This window comes from Labrus mixtus, chromosome 17, assembly GCF_963584025.1.
Source record: "Labrus mixtus chromosome 17, fLabMix1.1, whole genome shotgun sequence".
NCBI lineage: Eukaryota > Metazoa > Chordata > Actinopteri > Labriformes > Labridae > Labrus > Labrus mixtus.
The window spans coordinates 23,891,548-23,912,374 of NC_083628.1; the positions used below are offsets into that span (position 1 = coordinate 23,891,548).

The 20,827-nt window shown below is 40.5% G+C and overlaps 1 protein-coding gene across 4 annotated transcripts in view; it reads right to left on the reverse strand.

Annotated features, from left to right (window-relative positions):
* rxraa (retinoid X receptor, alpha a) overlaps positions 1–20,827 on the reverse strand; it is a 109,576-nt gene that overhangs the window by 8,233 nt on the left and 80,516 nt on the right. For 2 of the 4 annotated variants that reach the window (XM_061061866.1, XM_061061865.1), the window contains exons 4-8: positions 18,793–18,943; positions 15,547–15,726; positions 9,241–9,410; positions 3,062–3,191; positions 839–971 (exon numbers count right to left, since the gene is read on the reverse strand). In XM_061061866.1, the coding sequence (XP_060917849.1) occupies positions 839–971; positions 3,062–3,191; positions 9,241–9,410; positions 15,547–15,726; positions 18,793–18,943 (764 nt within the window). Of the gene's footprint in view, positions 1–838; positions 972–3,061; positions 3,192–9,240; positions 9,426–15,546; positions 15,727–18,792; positions 18,944–20,827 lie in introns of all 4 variants that reach the window. The other 2 variants (XM_061061864.1, XM_061061863.1) reach the window with 1 other exon arrangement.

Here is a 20,827-nt window from a genome sequence, read left to right on the forward strand (position 1 = left end):
AATGACATCTTAATGCTTTTAAGATAATTAAATAGCAATTCATAACTGAAAATGTTAGGTAAAAAAGATAAAGGAAGTTGTGCTGTTGAGAATGAAATATATAATAACCTAGCAAACTAAAATAAATAAGGGTCTTATTACTGGTCAAGAAAAAAGGTAATAATGTTTTTTTTTCCAACATGAAAAAAATATATGTACATTTTAAGTATCTCCAGATTGTTACCACTCTGTAATAAGTCTTCATTGAAAAAGTCTATCAGTTTAAATACTTCAGAAAAAATGTATTAAAGGTCACATATCACCATGTTTTTCTAACACTAACATGTGTCACCACTGTGTCTACAAACCCTCAAATTATGAGAAAAGTCCATCCTCTCTGTCTTTTGCCTTCTTCACTCTTCAGAAAATGTGTGCTCAAACAGGCCGTTAGCAGATTTTCCCTTTGTGACATCACAAAGGGGAATTACCCCTCTCCCAGGTGGGTGACACTCCCACAGTTAGGTGTTTGTTCTGCTCTCTGAGTCTGCCTTCTACCCGTAAACAAAACTTAAAACCGTAAACCTAAACTTGTTAAAAAGGAAGATAATATGTGACCTTTAAAGTTTAAAAATAAAGAAGTTAGCAGGTAGAAATAAACAACTTCATACTTCCAAAAAAGTTTTTGCACAGTCAGCTGATTAATGTCCAATTGAACATTTATAAATCCTTTACTACAAGTTTAAATTAGCTCACAAAGTATTTATTTTATTAAAAGAAAGTGCCTCAAATAGCGGGGCGAACTTATATTAATTTACCAGTTAAAAGTAATCTGTATATTTAGTGATATAGTAATATATACCTGTCAAAGATGGCTCCAACTCCGGCACTATGGGCGCTGTTACGGTGGACGTGCAGCCCGGTCGCCAACAGAATCCCGTCTTTAATCGCTATTGAACGGTGGGAGAATGATGCAATAAGGAGTTCATTCCAACCTGCAGCAGAGACGGGGGAGAGAGAGATCGAGGAAAAGTATGAGGGAGGGGAGAAAAAAAAAAAGAAGCAAATCCCAGTACAAAAGTTCACACAGCATTCAAGCAAAATGAAACTGACAACAAAGGGGGAATTCCAATGAATCAATTAAGCTGGGCGGTGAAAGCGTGCAACTTTCTCCCGCACAGGCATCAGGTTATTACTAAGACGTTTGAATCATGCTTTCTGAAGAGACAAGCGTGTAAAAGGGATGAACTGCGCCTGCCATCACAATAAAGACAACAGGCTTGATGTGCCAAAGCAGGGGCTTGACACCGAGAGCAGTGAAGACACAAGACGCAGCCTTTTGAGTGACAGGGCTCCTTTAACTGTTCTGCCTGGCAACACTCGCCTCTTCTCCCCTGAGTTGAGTTGGGTATGAGAGGAGCCGGGATGCTTTTATCTGTGATACAGCAGAACTAAAGCGGTTATTTATAGAAAACCTGAGAGCCGAGAAAAGACGAGCTCTCCAGAATAATGTCTCTCTCTCTCTCTCTCTCTCTGCTCTGCTGAGGTCTCTCCATCATTGTATGTGCAAAGGATAAGAAGTGAGGAGGATTTTTTTCAGGCTTTGGGATGGGTGTGTAATAGCTTTTTTTCCCCCCCTTAAGGTGGATTTTGAATATAATGGTGTAATTTGGAGCGACAAGCAGGCAACAAGGGCAAAGTGTTGGGAAAACCCAACAGACCCTCTTGCATGTGATGTTAGTGGATGTAAGAGAAGTGACAGATGATTCAATCTGTTTTTTTCTGTTTCTGTGAGCGGTTAGCTCTCTTTTCCACATACAGCAGATACACACACTCTGTTCAAGCTGTTCTGACCTTGGTTAGGCTGACTTTTTTTTTTCCTCAGTCAGTTATTTATACAGATAAGTCTATTCAAGCTTCGCTTTGTGTAGATTTCTCCAGCTAGTTACAGATGGAGGGCTAGCATCTGTAATGCAGTGATTTCTCAGAGAGCTTTTCCTTCCACAGCTCAAAGACATATTTGTGTTTGTCTGACTGTGGAGTTGCAACAATATGTATTTATTGTTGTGCAGGACCATTCAATTAAACATCTGCTCGTTCAAATCAAGAAAAAGGGAGATGGTGCGAGGGCTAAAAATCAACAAGAACATATATTATATGATTCTAGAAATAGGCAGGCTATCAAGGTGGAAACTAGATGTTGAGGTCTAACACAAATTTTTTTATTTTACCTTCAAGAATGAGGACACAATTTTCACACTTTGCTTTTAGGAACAACAGTGTAGTTGCATGGAGCAATACTACTTATTAAATTTCTAACAGCTGTTTAGAATTTACTACACACTCTTCTGAGTCATGTTGTGCAGCTCAGCTTGACCAGAATTTTTCTAATTAGTTTTCTACTGTAGATAGAAGCACATCATTGCAGACAGGATCATTAGCATATCATCATGGCAACACACCATGAAGAATGACATTCAACAGGAACCAAACCTTAGGTATTTTTAACGACTTATCGAGTCCTGAAAGATACGACTCTTGTGTGGTTTCCCTTTGTCTAGCCAGTGTGTTGTGGGTTTTTTAGCGACACCATTTTGCATTGTCTCATCTGCACTGAAACCAGAAGCAGTACCAGCTGCTATCAACAATCTGAAATGAACAGTTTCCAGAAAGTAAAGCTGAGCTGTACCATGCAGTAAAAAGGGGCTTTACATTACACCTTCAGCTCAGTCAAACTTCACTTATCAGTGTTCTAATCAGCCATGATAACAGAAAACATCTGTGTGGGTGTACAGGGCTTATGAAAAAGGGCCCAGTATTAGAAATATCAAAGATCAAACTAATCTAGCTACATTTGTTCAAATAACAAAGGCTTGATTCAAGTACCCACAAAGCTTTTACCTGTGTTTTTCTGTGGATGTATTTATGCAGAATATGATTTCAACTACCGGCTGTCAGCTACATGTTTCCTTTTTTTAAATTGATTGTATCCATGTATGGATGGGTCCTCATTGAGTTTCTTCACATTTTCTAAATTGCCTTTTTAGTTTGTATCGTGTATTCATCTTTTAAAAATATTTTCTACCTGCTCGTAGAAGGATGACCTGGTCGTCCAATGGCAGCTCAGAGAAGTGGGGGATCCTCTTGGCCCACTCCACGAGGGTAAAGAGCTGTTTGTCGGCCGCCTGACAGATATTTGTCACCGGGTCGTTGGGCTGCGGAAAAAATGTAAAACAAACATCAATAAATTTGAACGTTAGAAATGAAAGTGATGCCTAAAGAAGGTGTCGTACTTTGTGTTTTTTCTGTTATAAAGTCTTTTGGCTGAGAGACTGGAGCCACCTATCACCACAACACATTCACACTTACTCGAGTGCTTTGCTGTGAGTAATAGCCTCAAAAGAGGAGCAAGAAGGAAGACAAAACAAACAGTGATTCTGTTCCAGCTTGTGGAGGAAATACCTGCAGAGAGCAAAACGACTTTCACCACACGGGCTCTTTTCTTTGGGGACCTTTTAGCGGACACACAAATCACTCTGAGACAGCGAGTGGAGCTCAAGAGGCCCCTCCTGACACTCGAGCAACTCTTCACTACATAACAAGTGCTTAGGAGCTAAAAGGGGACGTTAGAACCAGACAGGGCAGGGCTTTGTAAAAGTCAGAATATATACAAATAATATCTCAATTAATGACCGACACAAAATACTTTCTTCATTTTAGTACCCATCCAACACCAAAGCCAGATGGAATTATCTTTTATAACATTTGTCATCTCTGATAAATACTTCTGAGAAGGAAGAATGCATTTTATTAAATGATCAAAAACAAGCAGTTCTTGGTAGTGGATAGTGATGACTTGTACACTGCACTTAACCATTAAATGCCCAATGCAGAAACACAGACGAGTTCCTCTGTGGAATAAAAGGTTGAGGTGACCATAGAGCTCCTTCTTCTTAAGACTAATGAAAGATGAGCATAAAAATCTGGATAAATGTCCAAAGGCTGAGTTCTGAGATATGGACGTTTCTGTCATTTTAACGTCACTGATGCAGTAAATTGCTTCTCTTGGCGTCAGACATACCCTAAGTGCAATCTCATTCTCCATTACCTCCGGACATACTGTAGCTGTAAAAGCATGTTCCTTCCATTAAATGTAAAGATGTCTCCGATTGTTCAACAAAGTACCTCTTTCTATTTGATTACAAGTTGATACCACTTAGCTTGCCTGAGCTGTAAAATACACACAATTATCGAGGCTGTGGGCAAAAATGCAACCCAAGAGAATTCAAATGATGGTGACTTAAATTGCTGAATTGTTGTATCTATTCATTAAGTGTTTCACAAATAAAACACTTTATTAAATACCAATATGGTCTCCCAAAAAAAGTGTAAATTGGGATGCATAAACCTCAATTCAGGAGGCCAGAATCTCAACATTTCCACACCCAAAAGAAACAAAGACAAACAAAGGGTTTTAATTTCCTTTGTCCTTAAGTCTTAGCTACACTGCTGAAGCTGAGGAGTTTTCCTGTTGAGATGATGAAGGATCATCTCAACATCATGTTTAAGTGCTAGATCGGGAAAAAAAAAAAAAAAAAAAAAAAGGGCTGCTTGTCCTCGTCTGCATCTGATAAATCAGACTGGGCATAATGCTTAGACCACAGGGAGTTTATGAGCAGTGGAGGAATACTAATGTGAGTCATACTGTAATCATTCAAATGTAATATGACTTACTCACTGAAATGTAAATCCATCTGGGCAGGAAAAAAAAAGTCCCAAACAATCCTGCCAATCTCTAACAAGCAATTTACCCTAATCCCAGGAGTGCATCCCCTTGATATGCATGTGTGTAAACAAAGGCTTTGTGCACAACGCTTTTTTTTTGCATAATTTTAAATCAAGTAAACATCTTTACATTCTAAATATCCCTATGTGAACTTGCTTTCTGACAAAAAAAAACAGCCAGTAACTTCTCCCCAACTCCCTTCTTCAAATCCCACAGATCGATGCAAAAAGCTCGGAGGATCCCGACATCAACTGCAGCTCTCAAGAGGAGATTAGTTCAAGATGAAGGGGAAAACATCCCTCCTCTCAAACTCTCCTTTTATAAAACACAGGCCAAAAACTCTCCCTTCCTCTACGCCACGTTTCCTCCCTATGGTGTGAAACTCACACTGACTGCAGAGTATCAAAGATATGAAAAACTTAAACCAGACACAAAGCCTACACTGTTTTGAAAAACCGAAAGTCTTCTTTTTTTTTTCTTCTTCTTCAGGGGGGAGAAAGAAAACAGGCGTCTTATGAATATTTCAGCATCTGATCTCCGTGGGAGACATGGATTGCGCAGCTCGACGCGACAGTTTTTGGTGAGCTGCACTTCCTCTCAAAAAGAAAGCCCACATAAACAGATTGGGTTAATTCATTCCAAAGGGCAGCCCCAGCCAAAACAAAGAAAAAAAAAAAGGGGCTTCAGTGTGTGCCACGGTAGAGCCACCCCTCCTCGTACGGATACAAGTCCCAGGGTTCTCGTTAAACATGGCGAGCCTCATGAATGTTGTATGGCTATCTTAGCCGTGTTTACACTGACCTGGTTTCTTTGCCTCAGTCTGTGGAGATGACAAGGGGAGAGGAGCTTACGCCTTCCTGCAACAATCCACCAGCATCACATTACTGTACTTACTGTTCAAGTCACAGAACAGCTTTTAGGATGTTAGAGGAGCCCGCTCTGACCTGAGATGGAATATCATTAACCTTCGTGTAAGAAAGCACAAAAAGCCCAGCTGGGAATATATCCCACAACTTGGACTGCCAGACACATCCTCTGCTGTGAACACCACAGCTTTAAAGGGAAGTAAATAAAGAAGGAGGAAGCTTGGACGTAAACGGAAACTTTAAACACCAAGAAAGAGAAGGAATTTTAAATGACTACATTTAGCCCTTTAAGCAGATTTTTTTTTAAACGCCTACCACAAACAACACGTTCTCCATTCCCCCCTGGAAAATTCAAAGAGTTTTGTTGGTGGATCATCCCGGCAAGTTAAGAGAAATGCCAGGCTTGCATACTGTCCTATGAAATTTTCATCACTCGAGGAAGGGGAGACGAAAGATTTGCCTTTCAATTTTTCATTATTCTGCTTGAACCAGACTATACTGCGTGACAAGCGAGAGAAAATTGGGTACTCATACAGATCAGTATGAAAATGAATTGCTCAAGTGTCCCACTTTTTTCTTTTTTCTTTTAGATTGAATAAAAAAAAGGAAGAAGCTGTCCTCATATGTTGGAGTGAGGATGAATCATCAGCTAATTATCATCTATAAAAAAACAGCAGTCTGGAAGAGATAAGGTACTAAACCTCTGTATGAGCACATAGAAGGTAGAACAATCTGAAACAATACAATAGAAAAAGATAGCGAAGTAGAGGAACATCCACAGGATTAGTCAACGATAGCATCTTCGCCTTTCCCCTTTCTTCTTAAGTACTCCTCCGTCAGACTGAAAGTTACTAACGCCTGTTTAACTGCCGTTCTAGGTCACCATGAGATAAACACACGTCATTCAGGTTGGCCGGACCCCCAGTTACTAGACAGTGGCAGTGGCCTTTTCATGATGAACACTCATGGCCTGGGCCCTGTGATCAATTATAGCACGGGGCAGCGACTCTCAATGGAGACCTCACAGAGGGGGAGGCAGTGGGGGGGGGACAGCCTTCATACTGAAGCTCTGCCAACATCCTGGGTTACAACATTACTTGTTTCTTCCTAGTGATACCTAGCAATGCATCAGATACATTTTGAACTCGCCCAGGTTAGATACTGAGAGTCCCCTGTTTTTTATTCATCTCCTCTTTTTACCAGTAAATTCTTTACTTGATGTGTCGACTCCATATACAACCTGCTGTCTTTGTTTTGCTAATTTTACTGCTAGCACTGCAAGATAAATAATAAACACTGGTTATGTCGTGAACTGATCCTTCAAATATTCCAAAACAAAGGTCTTGGCAGCAACAACAGGAATGAAGCATGATGATATATAAAGAAACAATGACCTAAAATCTGGTGAGCAATGAAAGTGACATAACAAAATAAGGGGGATGGGATGATGAAGCAGAAACCAACATATGAGGCGATGCCTGCAAGCTAGTTCAGGCAGTCAACTCGAGCTGCACTGATTCCACACTTGACATGTCTCATTCTCAACAATCACCTGACAACACCTCCTTCCAATTAGCTGTCTATTTAAGCTGCATGGTTTCTCTTTCTCTCTCTGCTCTTTCATTGCCGTCTCTGACCTGCATCAGTATTCTGCACCACCACCCCAGCATCCACCTGTAGGGTTTATCCCATTACACCTCAGATTTCTGCATGTAAATGAGAAGTTAGACGAGTTGTCTGACTGAAATATAATAGTATTAGGCATCGTTTATAATATTAAAAAAAAATGGAAAACAAGGGAAATATGTGTAAAATTTGATATAACTTGATCAAATATTGCTTTGCATTGCAATTTTTTCCTTTTATTTGTGGAAAAAGAAGATAGCATGCCACATATGAACTGCTGTTTAAAACACTTATCAGCTCTGTTTATTCCCATATCAGCACTCTCCTTTTCTTCTGTTGTCCTGGAGAAATTCTCCTCTTCCCAGTGTCAGGCAGGCAGCCGGCATCGAGGGACCCACTGAGGCTGAGCCCAAACACACTCAGTGCATTAGTGTGTCTGAGCTGCCAGCCGCTCCCCCGTGCCCCCCCACTCTCTCTCCCTCTCTCCCTAATGTCAGCGCTCATCTCCTACGTTTCCATCTGCCACCCTTAAAATAGCTCCCATTTACTCACATAACAGCCCTCACATTTCTACCTTTACTTCACAGGACATTTCCCTCCCCTGAAGCAGATGCATCCAAGAAGAAGCCCCCCCCCTTCTTTCAGTCTCACCCCTCTGTCCCTCCTCCCCCCATCTCCCCCCTGCCTCCTTTGGTAGGCTGCTGCTCTGCTCCACTGGTGCTCCTGTTCATGCAGAATTCCAGAGAAAGCCGAGGCTTTGTGGGATGCTTTCAGGAACAGTCTGCCTGTTGCATTATTCATCAATCTAAGTCTCCTCGGTGTCAAAGGCAGCCCACAGTGCCCAGCTGATACTGAGGGGATGGATGAGTGAAGTAGCTTAGACAAGGTGAGCAGGTAAAGAAGCGCTCTACAGGCCCCTCCAGAGGGAGGAGAAAAGTGAGGACAAACAGTATCATACCTTAAATTCATTAAACAAACTTTGTCGGCAGGTAAACTTCCTGTCTGTCAGCCAAAGACTCAACAACAAACAAAAGCAAATCTTCATCAACACTAAATATTACTGTGAATCATGTTGTCCTTTTATAAACACAGACAGTTTAAAGTATGCTGCTCAGAGCTGGTAGACAGTTTGGAAAGCTGAAAGTTTATGTTTTATAGGCAACAAATCTTAAAAAAAAAACCACTCAAGTTAGTTTAACTGACAAAAGCTTTGGACACAGTTTCAGTTTGTCTTTGATCATAACTAGAACAAAATAATGTTGAACTCTCTCCCAGCAAAAACACTACACTGCAGGTAAGTCAAGTTAATATCAAAATATTTATAAACCTTTTATTATTTTGACTAATTCAGAAAGTTTTAAGACCGAAGGAAACTGTTTATTTCCAATTCAAAGTCTATGACTTAACAGAGAGCGAGAGAGAGGGAGAGAGAGAGAGAGAGAGAGAGAGAAACAGAGATAGAGAGTTGTGTATGTTTTCTACAGCAAACTATATGTTTGTTGTTTTCAGCTTTTGACACTACAGTATTTTGCTTTATACCATAGCAGTTATATTATATAATGTTGTTTTTCTGATAAGTAAATATTCTTTTTTTTCTAAGTAAATATGTACAGGATAAATATGAAAAAGACTCATCAGAGTGTTTTAATCTGCCTTAAGGCTATTTATCACAGTGTAAAAGAGAGGCTGTGTTCAAACTGGTAAACTTTGTTTTTTTATTGAAACACTTCTGATATGTAGCCAGACAAAGGTTAAACTGGGTTAGAGTGAAGAAAAGCAACCATTTAAACTGTAAAATCCTGATAAATGTCTGAGAAAATATAGGAGAAAACATGTGCTCACCAGCCTCTAGGTTCAATCCAAACACATTACTCTGTGTGTGTGTGTGTGTGTGTGTGTGTGTGTGTGTGCCCACAGGCATGAACATGTACACAAAGAGTTGACTTGTTGCAGAATGACACAGTATGTATAAAAATCTCAACTCACCGAGTTGGATGGCACACCGAGGTTGGTCTCGATGTAGGTTTCGGTTTTGGGTTCCACCGCCTGCTCCGCCTCCAGAATCTTCTCCACGGGCATATCCTCGTTGGCGCAGCTGGTGGACTCCACCTCATTCTCGTTTCTCTCCTTGGCTCGCTGGCGCTCCTCCTGAACGGCTGCATGTAACAAAACTGGTTCCGGTCACTACTGCTGTTTTTTGTTTTGTCTTTTTATTTTCAAAGTGTGTGTTATTATGTGTTCAAGAGCGTGTGTGTGTGTTAAAAGAAAACAACTCAAGTACATACAAAACAGCATTTATCAATAGTATTTATGTTAGTCATCAAAAAGGAGTGAAAAAGTTACCATATAATTATGACCCAAGTCATGACTTCTTTTAGATGATATTTCTCTATCAGCAGAAATCCCATATTTACCATTTAATTCTCAGCACCCATTGCAAGCAACAGGAAACAGTTTCAGCTAACGAGCTGTGATACAGCAACTGGGTGTTTCTAGCTTTGCACTAAATGTTAGACAAGGTTAGCAACAGGTCAACCGACAGCTACAAAATAGAATGTAAGTGATATTATTTTCATGATCATTTTTGGGTGATTGTTTTTTATTATTAGTGGGATAGCTGAAAGAGACAGTTGGATAGATATGCATTATGCAAGCTTGAGGCTGGGAGTCAAACCTCTGGATGCTGCATTGAGGAGCATCTGTAAATGGGGCACCTGCCCCGCCAACCGAGCTAAACTGGCGCCCCATTAGTGCAAATTTATGTGCAAGTTCATCATCACAGATCCAGTAAGAAGGGTTAGGCAATGCAACAGGCGAGAAGATTTTTACATTTTGTGTACTATTATGGAAATTACAAAATATAACATTCTGAGATGTTAGTGCATTTATTTCTGCCATTTTCAACGTTTCCCAAATTTTCCTACAAATAATTTTGTATCAAGTGCATTATATTTACCTACCTACACAACTTATTTCTGAAAATATACAAAGCTCTACTGGGAGCCTCACTATTTTTTTCAGGATAAATAAGAGATGAAAATATTGTATGTGGCAGATGTGTTCAACATAGTTGTAGAAGTAGATCACACAGATTTCAACTCTGCATCCTCCCCTTGAATGAATGATTTAACTCTGATATATTTTGATTGAACAAATTGCTCATTCCCAGGCACTGTGACTTAGGTTGTGCCTTCTCTTCACAGTGTTGCAGGTACATGTCATTATGTGTGGCTGTCAGAGTCTGCTCAGAGAGACTTTCTGCATGCCTCTAGTTTGGCTACTTCATCTTCCTTTTCCATCCAACACATGCACAATACACACCCATCCACTTACACTACTGACATCAAAACCTTATCTCTTGTTGTAGTTTAATTTATGTTTTTGTTAATGAATCAGCTTACTTAAGTGTTATGGTGCGTTCATTTTAATCGCGGAAGTCAGAAATTCAGAGTTGCCGGTCTCTCATCAGTACAAAGGTACTCCTGGAGGAGTCCATTTTGCTTATTGAACCAAACACGGAGAAGCAGCGTTCAGTTTCTATGCTCCCTATATCTGGAACAAACTCCCAGAAAACTGCAGGTCTGCTGAAACTCTTTTTTTTTTTTGATTAAATTTATTTCAGACATATCAAATAAAATCGAACATATCAAAAATACAAAACAAAATGAAAAGCACGAAAATACAATAAACAAAAAACAATGTTCAAATAATTTCAAAAAAAAGAAAGAGAAAAAGAAAATTACATATATTCAATTGATATGCCTGAAAAGGAGTAGGAAGAAGTATAAAACTTATTTAATCCTACCCCTCTCAGCTCTTTTAAATCGAGGTTGAAGACACACCTGTTTACAGCTGCCTTTCATTAAACAGCTAAAATAAGATTTTAAACTTTAACTCTGCACTGTAACTTTTAACTATTTTTATATTTTTATTTCAATTAATTTAATTTGAATTATTTTTATTTGAACATATTTTCAGATTTAATAATTTCAGTGATTTTTTAAATGTTCTATTTTAATGTTTCTTTTCTTTCCTCTGTCATGATGCTTCTGATGTTTTGTGTGAATCACTTTGAATTGCCTTGTTGTTGAAATGTGCTTTAGAAATAAACTTGCCTTGCCTTGTCTGACATGTTGCCAACTCGAAACTGGAACGCGGTTAACCTGGGTGTGAAATCATTCCCAGCTCCGAGTTCCGAGGAAAATGGAACGCACCATTAATTTGGAGTCTCTCCCTTTATTTCCCATGGCCTTCAACCCGCCAATGACAGTACAAATCCGTAGAAAACGTAATATGTTCAGTACTTGGCCCTTGTTTGTATCTACACTTACTTCTAAGTAAATGTTCTGAGGGCATGCTTGAGCGTATGATTACCAATGTCCATCGTCTGCAAGTGAGTGCCTTCTATTTTCAGTGTCTCTACCTAACCAGTGAATAAAGCATGACCCTGTTTGTATTATGCCAGAAAACGTAACCCAGAGAATTCAATCATCAATAATTGCTTCGATAGTGCGGATGAAATATATTTGGGACCTTGGACCTACATTATGCACAATGCAGCAGCGTGGGAATTTTCAAGGACTTCTCTAGGCTTCTCCATCAAAGAAAAGTGTTTTCTAGGCAGTGCTCAGTGACAACAGCCAACTTCTTTTTTTCTGCACAAATCATTTATAGACACATAAATAATGTACGGCCTGTCACTCCATTTTTAGGCTGTACACGGTCGCCAGAGCTGCTTGTATGTAAAAACCCTGAACACAAATCAATGAACACTTTGTCTCGTATTTTTTTTCTTTCCATGTCCTGTATGAAAAAGTGGTTGAGGCAAAACTCAGCCGGTTCTGTCGTCTGATTGGCTTGGCGAGGAGACACACAGGAAATGGTTTGTGTGCTGAGCAGACACCGAGACTCACTGTGGCTGAGGCTACAGAAACCGCACCTCCACCCTCAAGTGTGGATGGAAAAAAAGCATTTGTGCAGTGTGTTTTGTCTTTCAAAAAAAAGGCTATAATTTACTTAAATCAAGAAAACCGCTGAAAAAAGCACTGCGGCTTTTTCTAAGTTTTATCCTCCCCACATAGATTAATAAAAAGTTTTGGACATAAAATGCTGAATGATAAAGGGCTTTTGGAAATTCAATGTCAGCGTGCAAGTTTACATACACACCTGGAGAGTCGGCATGTCTCACACACACACACACACACACACACACACACACACACTCAGACACACTTGGTCTGCAGAATGATCTGCTGTCTAACGTTTCCCCCCTACTCTGGTTTCTATTCCAAGCCCTGAATCAGAGAGGCAGTGGTCTTGTTGGGGGGGGGGGGGGGGGGGGGGGGGGGTAAGGGTTGTTAGAGGAGGAGAGGGAAAGGGGCCCCATTCTAGAGGAACTGCTGTCTGGCAGTAGAGGTCAGCCCAAGGGTAGAATACTTGTGTTGGAGTCAGCAAGAGGTGAGGAGGGCTGAAATCATGTTAGCTTTATTCCCCCCCCCCTTCTCCTCTCCTCTCCTGACTGGGAGAGCATAAATTCATTTAATCCTGTTTTTCTGTGGATTCGCTTAGCTTTTTGGGCTACTGCTGCCTTGTTCCCTAACCACAGCCCTCGGGGTGCTGGGGGAGGCTTAGGCAGCACTGTGAGTGAGGCAAAAAGCCGTAAATGATAATATCCTTGAAAGGAGTAACAATGATCTAAAAAAATAGCAGAAGGGAGGGGAGGCCGAATAAAGGTTGAGACACAATGGCCTTGGATAGAATGTCCTGCAAAATGCTTTTGTAGAAAAAAACCAAACACAACATAACACGTATTCTTCCTGTTCTCCAGCTCTAAGCAGTGAACTTACAACCCACATGCACACCTTGTTTACAGCTGCTGTCATATTTGTCTTCAGCTCCTTTTGCTTCACATCGCTCAGTATAATCTATGCGCTCGTAACCGTGGTGACCATAATGGGGAGAGGCAATGATTGATTTATTTAATGTGTGAAAGAGTGCTTAACAGCACTGCTGAGAGCGCTAATATTTCTAACACCCTCATGAAGTGTTAAAATTCACACCTCACTGTCTGCCCCCTCCCTCCCCCCCACCTCCCTCAGACAATGCATCTCTTCCTGGTTTTACTGGCTCTATAATCTTTAATTGAAGGTGCTTGAAAACAGTGTGGATCTTCAAGCAGCAGTCAAACTCGCCAAGACTGGAGGCAGCTTCAGGCAGCATCAAACAATTCAGACCTTTTTTTTTTGTGAATACTAAAGAGACAGTGCCATTTATTGAAAGAACATAAAGAGGGCTGCAATAAATCATGCAAGCAAATAAAACATGTGTGTTCGCCTTCGTCCTGCCCTCTTCTAGTTATACTGAAAAGCACTTGCACCTCAATTTGCAAACTTCCGGGTATGTAAAACCAGAATACCACAGCAAATATTGTTATCATTAGTGTCTGATCGACATGTGATATTGTCACTCGGTTACCAATCTAGCCTGCAGGCTTAGCAATCTTTAACTGCTATGTCAGGAAGAGATGTTTGAATTACAAATCGCTTTACTGAATCAAAATGTTTTGTTCACTTTATCATTTCTATTTGTTTTTCAGAACCTTCTACTATTTGAATTGCATTTATGCACATATAAGCTAAGCTAAGGTAACAGCTTAAGTGTAAGCTAAAACACTGTTGTTAAAGTCAGAATATTTGACCCTTCATGAGATTGTCTTCAGTCCAGTTTTATTCCAATTTAAACAGTTACCTTTAGGAATAAGTTTGTCCCACGCAAGAACTGCTTACATACAAAGCTTAATGCTCAGCATCCTATTATGAGCAAAAGTTATCATTTCATTCTCATTTTTGCTTTTACCTATCAAGTTATTCAATTTGAGCTGACAAGTTTGTCTCTAACACTGGACATGAACCAAAACTAAGAGCTACGCATCCATTCAAGGAAAATGAGTCACTTAGAATTGAAGATTCATTGTTAAAGATTTGTACCCTGAAATATTGATCACCTCCAGTCAGAGGGGGATTCAGTACAGAGGTGGACTGTGCAGTACAAATCAATGCTCCACCATCAACAAATTCATTTTCTGTGTTATCTTTGTTAGGGGAAGAGTGACTTTATGTAGCAGCTATGTCTTGTTTTGCATCTTAAATAAACCTACCTCTTTCAACAACATGGAATGTACAATGTGTGTAACTAAAGTATAATCTAAAAGTAAATGTTTGATTAATGGTCTGTCCTCTATATGTGGCCAAACCATGCAACCATTTAAAGGGGCAGGGACAGTTTGTGAATTTGTTTAGTAGCCTTTAATTTCAAGAATGTGGTCCAATGTTTTCACTGTGCTTTGCATTTACAGGACATTATCCAATTTAGGGAGCCTGATTGAATTTTGTGCATCGACTGTCCTGCAGAATGAGCACACAAAAAAGTTTGTGTTCAGGAAAACAAGTTGTTTCACAGTAACTAGATAGGTGGATCCATACATTTTCTAAGTTTATCCAAAGCATTAGGAGCCCAAGAGAGGCACTGAGGCTGATTTCCAGAGGACGCAAAAGAGGTCAAAGTTGACATGGCTGCACAGTTACGTTTTTATTACTATATCTACTATCATCTATCAGTGAACTCCTGGAGAACTGCTTCTCTCACATTGTTTCCACATTTAACTCTAATTTAAGAGATTGATTCATTATTCTGCACAATTTGCAGTTACTGCGGGTGATTTTTAAATACAGGGGAGACTATGTCCACAATATGCAGTATGATGCCGTATAACTGCAAGCTTGTGGAATTTTAAGAGTAAGAATGGGTAAAAAAAAGTGTCCTTATCTATCAGGAGCAAGTCAAAAGCTTTGTCCTCTGACCTTGCAATGCGTTTGCAACTCTGCGTTAGTTGTCATGTTCCCTTTAAATAAAACAAAAACTTCTGTTTTAAGGTTTGCAACCAAAGTGAGGGAACCTTTTTTGTTCTGCTAACAATGTCAGTCAATGGTATGACTTGTACTTCTGCTGCCAGCTTTTGTATCTTGTGTGGGTGACAATAATCTGATCTCTGATTCTTAGCCAATTCTAAGGTGCAGTGGTTAAAAAGCAATCATCTGGTAAAAACTTCCCAATTTACCAAAAAAGATGCATGGTTACACATTTCTTCATCTTATACACGACCATGCTCACGTAATTTGTTAACTCAATGTTAATGTGTCTCAATGTGTCAATTATCATGTGGGTCTATGTGGATTAGTAGAGTCTTGAGGGAATGGGTAAGTGGGACTTTATCCTCAAAGGTATGTGCTGTACCTTCTCTCTTCATGCCCATGGCTAAACACTTCTGGTAGCGGCAGTACTGACAGCGGTTCCTCTGGCGCTTGTCAATGACACAGTCCTTGTTGTCGCGACACGTGTAGGTCAGGTCTTTGCGCACCGTCCTTTTGAAGAAACCTTTGCAGCCTTCGCAGCTGTATACCCCGTAATGTTTACCTGAGGAGAGAGAGACAGACAGATATGGTGTGTCTAAAGCATAGAGAGTAAAAGATGGTGTAGTTGGCATGTCAGGTTGTCAGTGAGGCGACAGAGCCACAGGCTGCTGTTGACAGACGCATTAGTTGCTCTCAGCGGCTTATCTTGCCCATTGTTTAGTGCGGTAAGTTGTCGGCACACTGCTGACCACCAGAAGAGTAAACATGAAGGACTGTGGGAACAAAACCTAAACACTTTGAGACAGCATGCAACCACACAAGGACCATTCAGGAAATTTTGTTTGAGGAAGCAAAAAAGCAAATATGATGAAAGACTTATTTAAGTGAACATCTTGTGTGTTTGGGTGTTATGCTAAGGTATCCAAGGAGTAAAGAGGGGGCCTACTGAAGATAAGCTGAGGGGGGGCCCTCATGGATTTGTGTTACTGTACAGTACTGTACTCTTAACAGTTCTTTCTTTTGTTTTATGATGGATGAAGTACATTTGCATTCACTTGCGTTGCTCAAATGGTTTCTTTGTTAGCTCAGACCACCATAGAAGATAAATAACCCCCACCCCCCCACCCCTAAGTACAGCTAAATGTAGCATGACCTGCTATTAAAGATTGTTTTGATTTTCCCCCTAGGGTTCGGTGGAGCACCGATGACGCAGGATGACAATAAAGCTGTCCAAAGAATTAGATACTCCACTCCAACCCCGGGTCTGAAAACATTTCATGGATGTCCGCAGAATAACTTCTAAACACAGACTTATTTGTTGAGTGTGAAGAAAACACTTTGGTGACCTTACAGATGACTTTGGTTGAATGTTCTTGAGGTTAAATTGGTGCTGATGATAGCAGATGATGAATGGAACGCGGCAGTGAGGTTGTGCCGTGTAAACGAGCAACAAATGTCCTTAAATTAACTGATGTGTCTTCCTACAAGGACTCCCTTAAAAAAACAGAATATTAAGACATTCAACCAAGAAGTTAATCTGGTGTTAGGGGAAATTCTGCAATTCCAAAGTTGAAAAAGCAAGACAAGAAGAACGATGATAACGTGACAAGATGAAACCTCACATGGACAGCCATAAAAAAAAAAAAACATGTGTCAGTCGAGCTAGATCTGGAGGCATTTAACACACTTCAGTCAGACCGAGCACATCATATCTGAATGTATGTTAACCATTTGAATGACAGGTTTCAAGATAAAACTAAACAAATTAAAAAAGATAAATGTTGGCAGCTGATATTTGAATAGAACCTCATTAAAGATTAAATTGCAGTTGTCCTTCAATTTAAATAATTCATAGTTCTCACATAAATATTGATCATTTCTCCCATTTAACCTAGAATTACTTTTAAAAAGGCCTTTATTTGCTCCCAGCCTTCATTTACTACAAGCCACTCCTGCAGAAAAAGCTCACCCACATCATGATAGTGTCGGCGTCACCATGCTTCACGGTAGGGATACTTTGAGATGAGTGATGGGTTTTGCCTGGGTTACCTCACACACAGCGTGTCTCTATTTCAGTAAAAAGCTGAGCTGAGCTTTGGTTTCATCAGACCGTACAATCTTTTGCCTCATGATTTCAGTTGCTTTCATGTGCCTTTTTCCGTGCTGACCTCATATGCATGTTCTCAGGAGTGGCTTCTTTTTCTGGCCACTCTGCCATTTAGCCCAGATTTGTGAAGAATCCCACTGACTGTTGTCCTTCCAGGAAGATCTCCCCACTGCAAGAACGCAGCAGTGTGTAGTTCTGCCAGAGCAATCCTTGGGGTGTTCACTGACCAAAGTTCATCTTTGGATCTTCTTTGGAGGTTTTCTCAGTGTGGCTATAACCCCGTCTTTAGTAACATGCTGGTTAGTCCCACTTTCTTTTCATTTGGTCAAAATGAAGTCTTGTGTAATACCAGCTGCTGAGAAACTATTTTTATACCTTTCCCACAATTCTTCCCTAAATTACAAATTCCCCAAAACTTCTTGGTTATGCTGAGAGTCATGTGCATTTTTCAAATATCATCTCCTTTTAATTATGGTGAAGGCATTTCATTATTTATGATTTCAATGTGTTTTTAAGAAGATGTTGATTAATAACACTTGAATGAAAGGCTATTTGGTAAGTTAAGTCACACAGCTCATTATCATTTTTATTGTCTCTTCGTGCAGCTATCCACATAAACAACAATCAGTATAATACATGAGCTGGAAAGTTTGTTAGGCTGCACTCACACTAGGCAAGGATGTCCCGTACCGTGCTTGAACGCCATTGTCGTCGTCCCCCCCCCCCACCCCCATTCCCCAGCTGGCCTGCACCCACACTGCTCCAGGACTAACCGGGCCTGAACATGGTTACCTCTTGAACATAATGTTGTAATAAAACTAAATTAAGACAACAACATATTTAAAACAAAAATGATGGTGAAATATCTGTTCATAATGCCAAAAAGAAATATAGATGAGACATAGATGAGACTTTTTTTCTTTTTCTTTTGTTAAGTGTTAGTGCACTGCGGGTACAAGTTCTCCCTGTCCACTGACATCTCTGGTACGTGGCAGTGATTAAGCCAAACAAAGTAACTTAAGAGACGTTCTTTTGATACATTTGTCTTATATTCGATCCACACAGAGGACTAAGGGGCAAATTCACTAACAGCAGCTGATATCATAACCATGAATTGCAAATCATTTTCTCCTGCAATCTTCTCTGTCTCGGGGCGCTGCTGGTGCAGTGGTTAGTGCAGGCGCCCCCTGAATGGAGGCTGTAGTCCTCCAAGCGGGTGGCCCGGGTTCGAGTTCGGCCTGTGGCTACTTTCCCTCTCTATCTCTCCCTGGAATCAAATGTCCTATCTCTACAAAAAAATCTTTAAAAAAAACCAAAAATATTCTCCGTCTCATGGTCCAGTTTAAAAAACGTATTGCACTGATTATATTTACGCCTAATGCCAAACCTAATGCTACCCCCCCTGCATAAGACTAAAATGTCACTAATACCAACTTAAGTTTTCTGATAGTATTTAAGAGTATAACTGGATAAAAATGTCAAAATGAGCACTGGTGTTCATCACAGAGCGATGTCACTCACCTGAGGAGCGGTCACCGCAGATGGCGCAGATGTGTTTAGTGAGCGACAGGGTCGTTCCTGAGGGCTGGGCGGGTACCTTCATCACGCCGTTTAGACCCAGCGGGGGCTTTATGTCCTCTGTGCTGCTGACCGAGTTCATCGGAGAGTTTAGCTGGAACATCAACACACACAAACACACACGCCGACAGGTCACAAATCTGCTCCCACTAAACTCTAAAAAAAACCTGCAACATCACACACCCCATTACACAGGCCTGTCACATAGCTGAACTGTCGGTGCATAGTTATCTGATGACATTAACTATTGAAAGAAGGCCAGGTCTGCTGGGGAAACACAAGGTTCTTTTTTCTCATACAAGCAGTGAAAATAAATCAGACTGAATTATGTAATTGCACATCGTCTTGAACATTTTATAAATACAGAAAGTGAAAAAGGATGTTGTGACTTCTGATACTCAATACAGATGGTCAGCAGCTCTTTTGCCTCCTTTTATCGCTCCCTCTGTGGCTCTCCTCCCTCCTGTGTCAGATCTAAATCTAGCACAGCAGGATCCTGCACCACTCCACCCGAGGAACTCTTTTATTCATGCTCTCAACAAGCCCCGCTGGCACCCAAATATTCAGCACTGGCATAACTCCACTGCAACATTTATCAGTACAGTGGAATAAAGGCGACAGCATTTGTTTTAGCAGCAGAGCGACTGCAGCCTTTAGTCTTAATCCAACTGAAGCCCCCCCTCCTTCTCCCTTCATTAGAGCTTTTTAAAAAATGAATCTGAAAGTGACCTCTCCTCGCCTCCTGCTAAAAGTGGAGAATGTGGGGAGGCTAATTATGATAACTAGCACCATGCTGTTTCTAGTGGAGATAAACATTAGGAGGGCAGGATATGAGTTATCCCAAATGTGCAGAGAAAAATAAATCTAAGCTAAGTAGCCATTAGCACCAGCCAGTGTAAAATTTAGAAAGTAAAAGCAAAAGTCTGCTCGACTAAGCTAATGCTAAAATGACATTACAGAGAGGAAAGAAAAGGGAAAACAAATTAAATACATTCAGACACACAAGTGGAACACACCCACAACGGGCAGGAGAGAGAGACAGAGCAGAGTTGGCAGAGCAGCCACATGGTCTCATATAGCCAGACGTGTTTTCATTAAGTTACCACATATGAGACATGTCTGATAGCGCTAACATTTCTTGGCTCTTAACTTAGCTCTGACTGTAGCAGAGAACTTATGTCCCTTGTCTGCAGGGATCGGGCAAGACAGAACAGAAAGCCTTTTTGTTTTCATGAAGACGAGACAAACGCGAGAGTCTCGGCGAGTTTGTTGTCCTCAGCTGTGTTTACAGTGATCTGACAGAGAACATTAGCTGCAGACTGGAAGGGCAAAGAAACGTATATACACGGCAGCAAATAGTGCCCTTTAACAAACATACAGTATGCAAACAAACAGCCACAAAGTCCATTTGAAGTCCACAAAAAAACACAGAGTATATTTATTCTTCAAGTCCAGGAGTGACAACTTTGCATTTTCCTTTTATATAAGAGTAGCACTGAAACATTAAGGGTCAGATTTACTAAGCTCCCAATTAAAGAGTACTAAATTGCGTGTTCACTCCAAAAGTTTGCACGTTTGGTTGGTGGGCGTTTTGCGGGTGATCTACTAAGAAAATTTGCGTGAATGACAACAGGTGCAAACCTTGTGGAGGCGGTACTATTTAAGTTAGGCTTTTGTGTGTTCTACTGGTTTACATCATGGAGAGTTTGGATAGAAAGCAGGATGACTGCAAGCGCAAAATAGGTATTAGTGGGAGAGGCAAATAAACGCACAATACTTTCTAGTTATAGGAGATAAATCTGAATATTACAAAGAACATTTTGGTTATAAGAAAACATCGGCATTAAATAGGGCCTCTCTTTTCTTCCCTTAATCTTAAGAATGAAGTGTCATACACTGAGCAGGATGTGCACACTGTGTCCTCTGTGGCTCGGGTGCTCTACACTCGGGCCGTTGTTGTGCTCCAGACAGCTGGTCA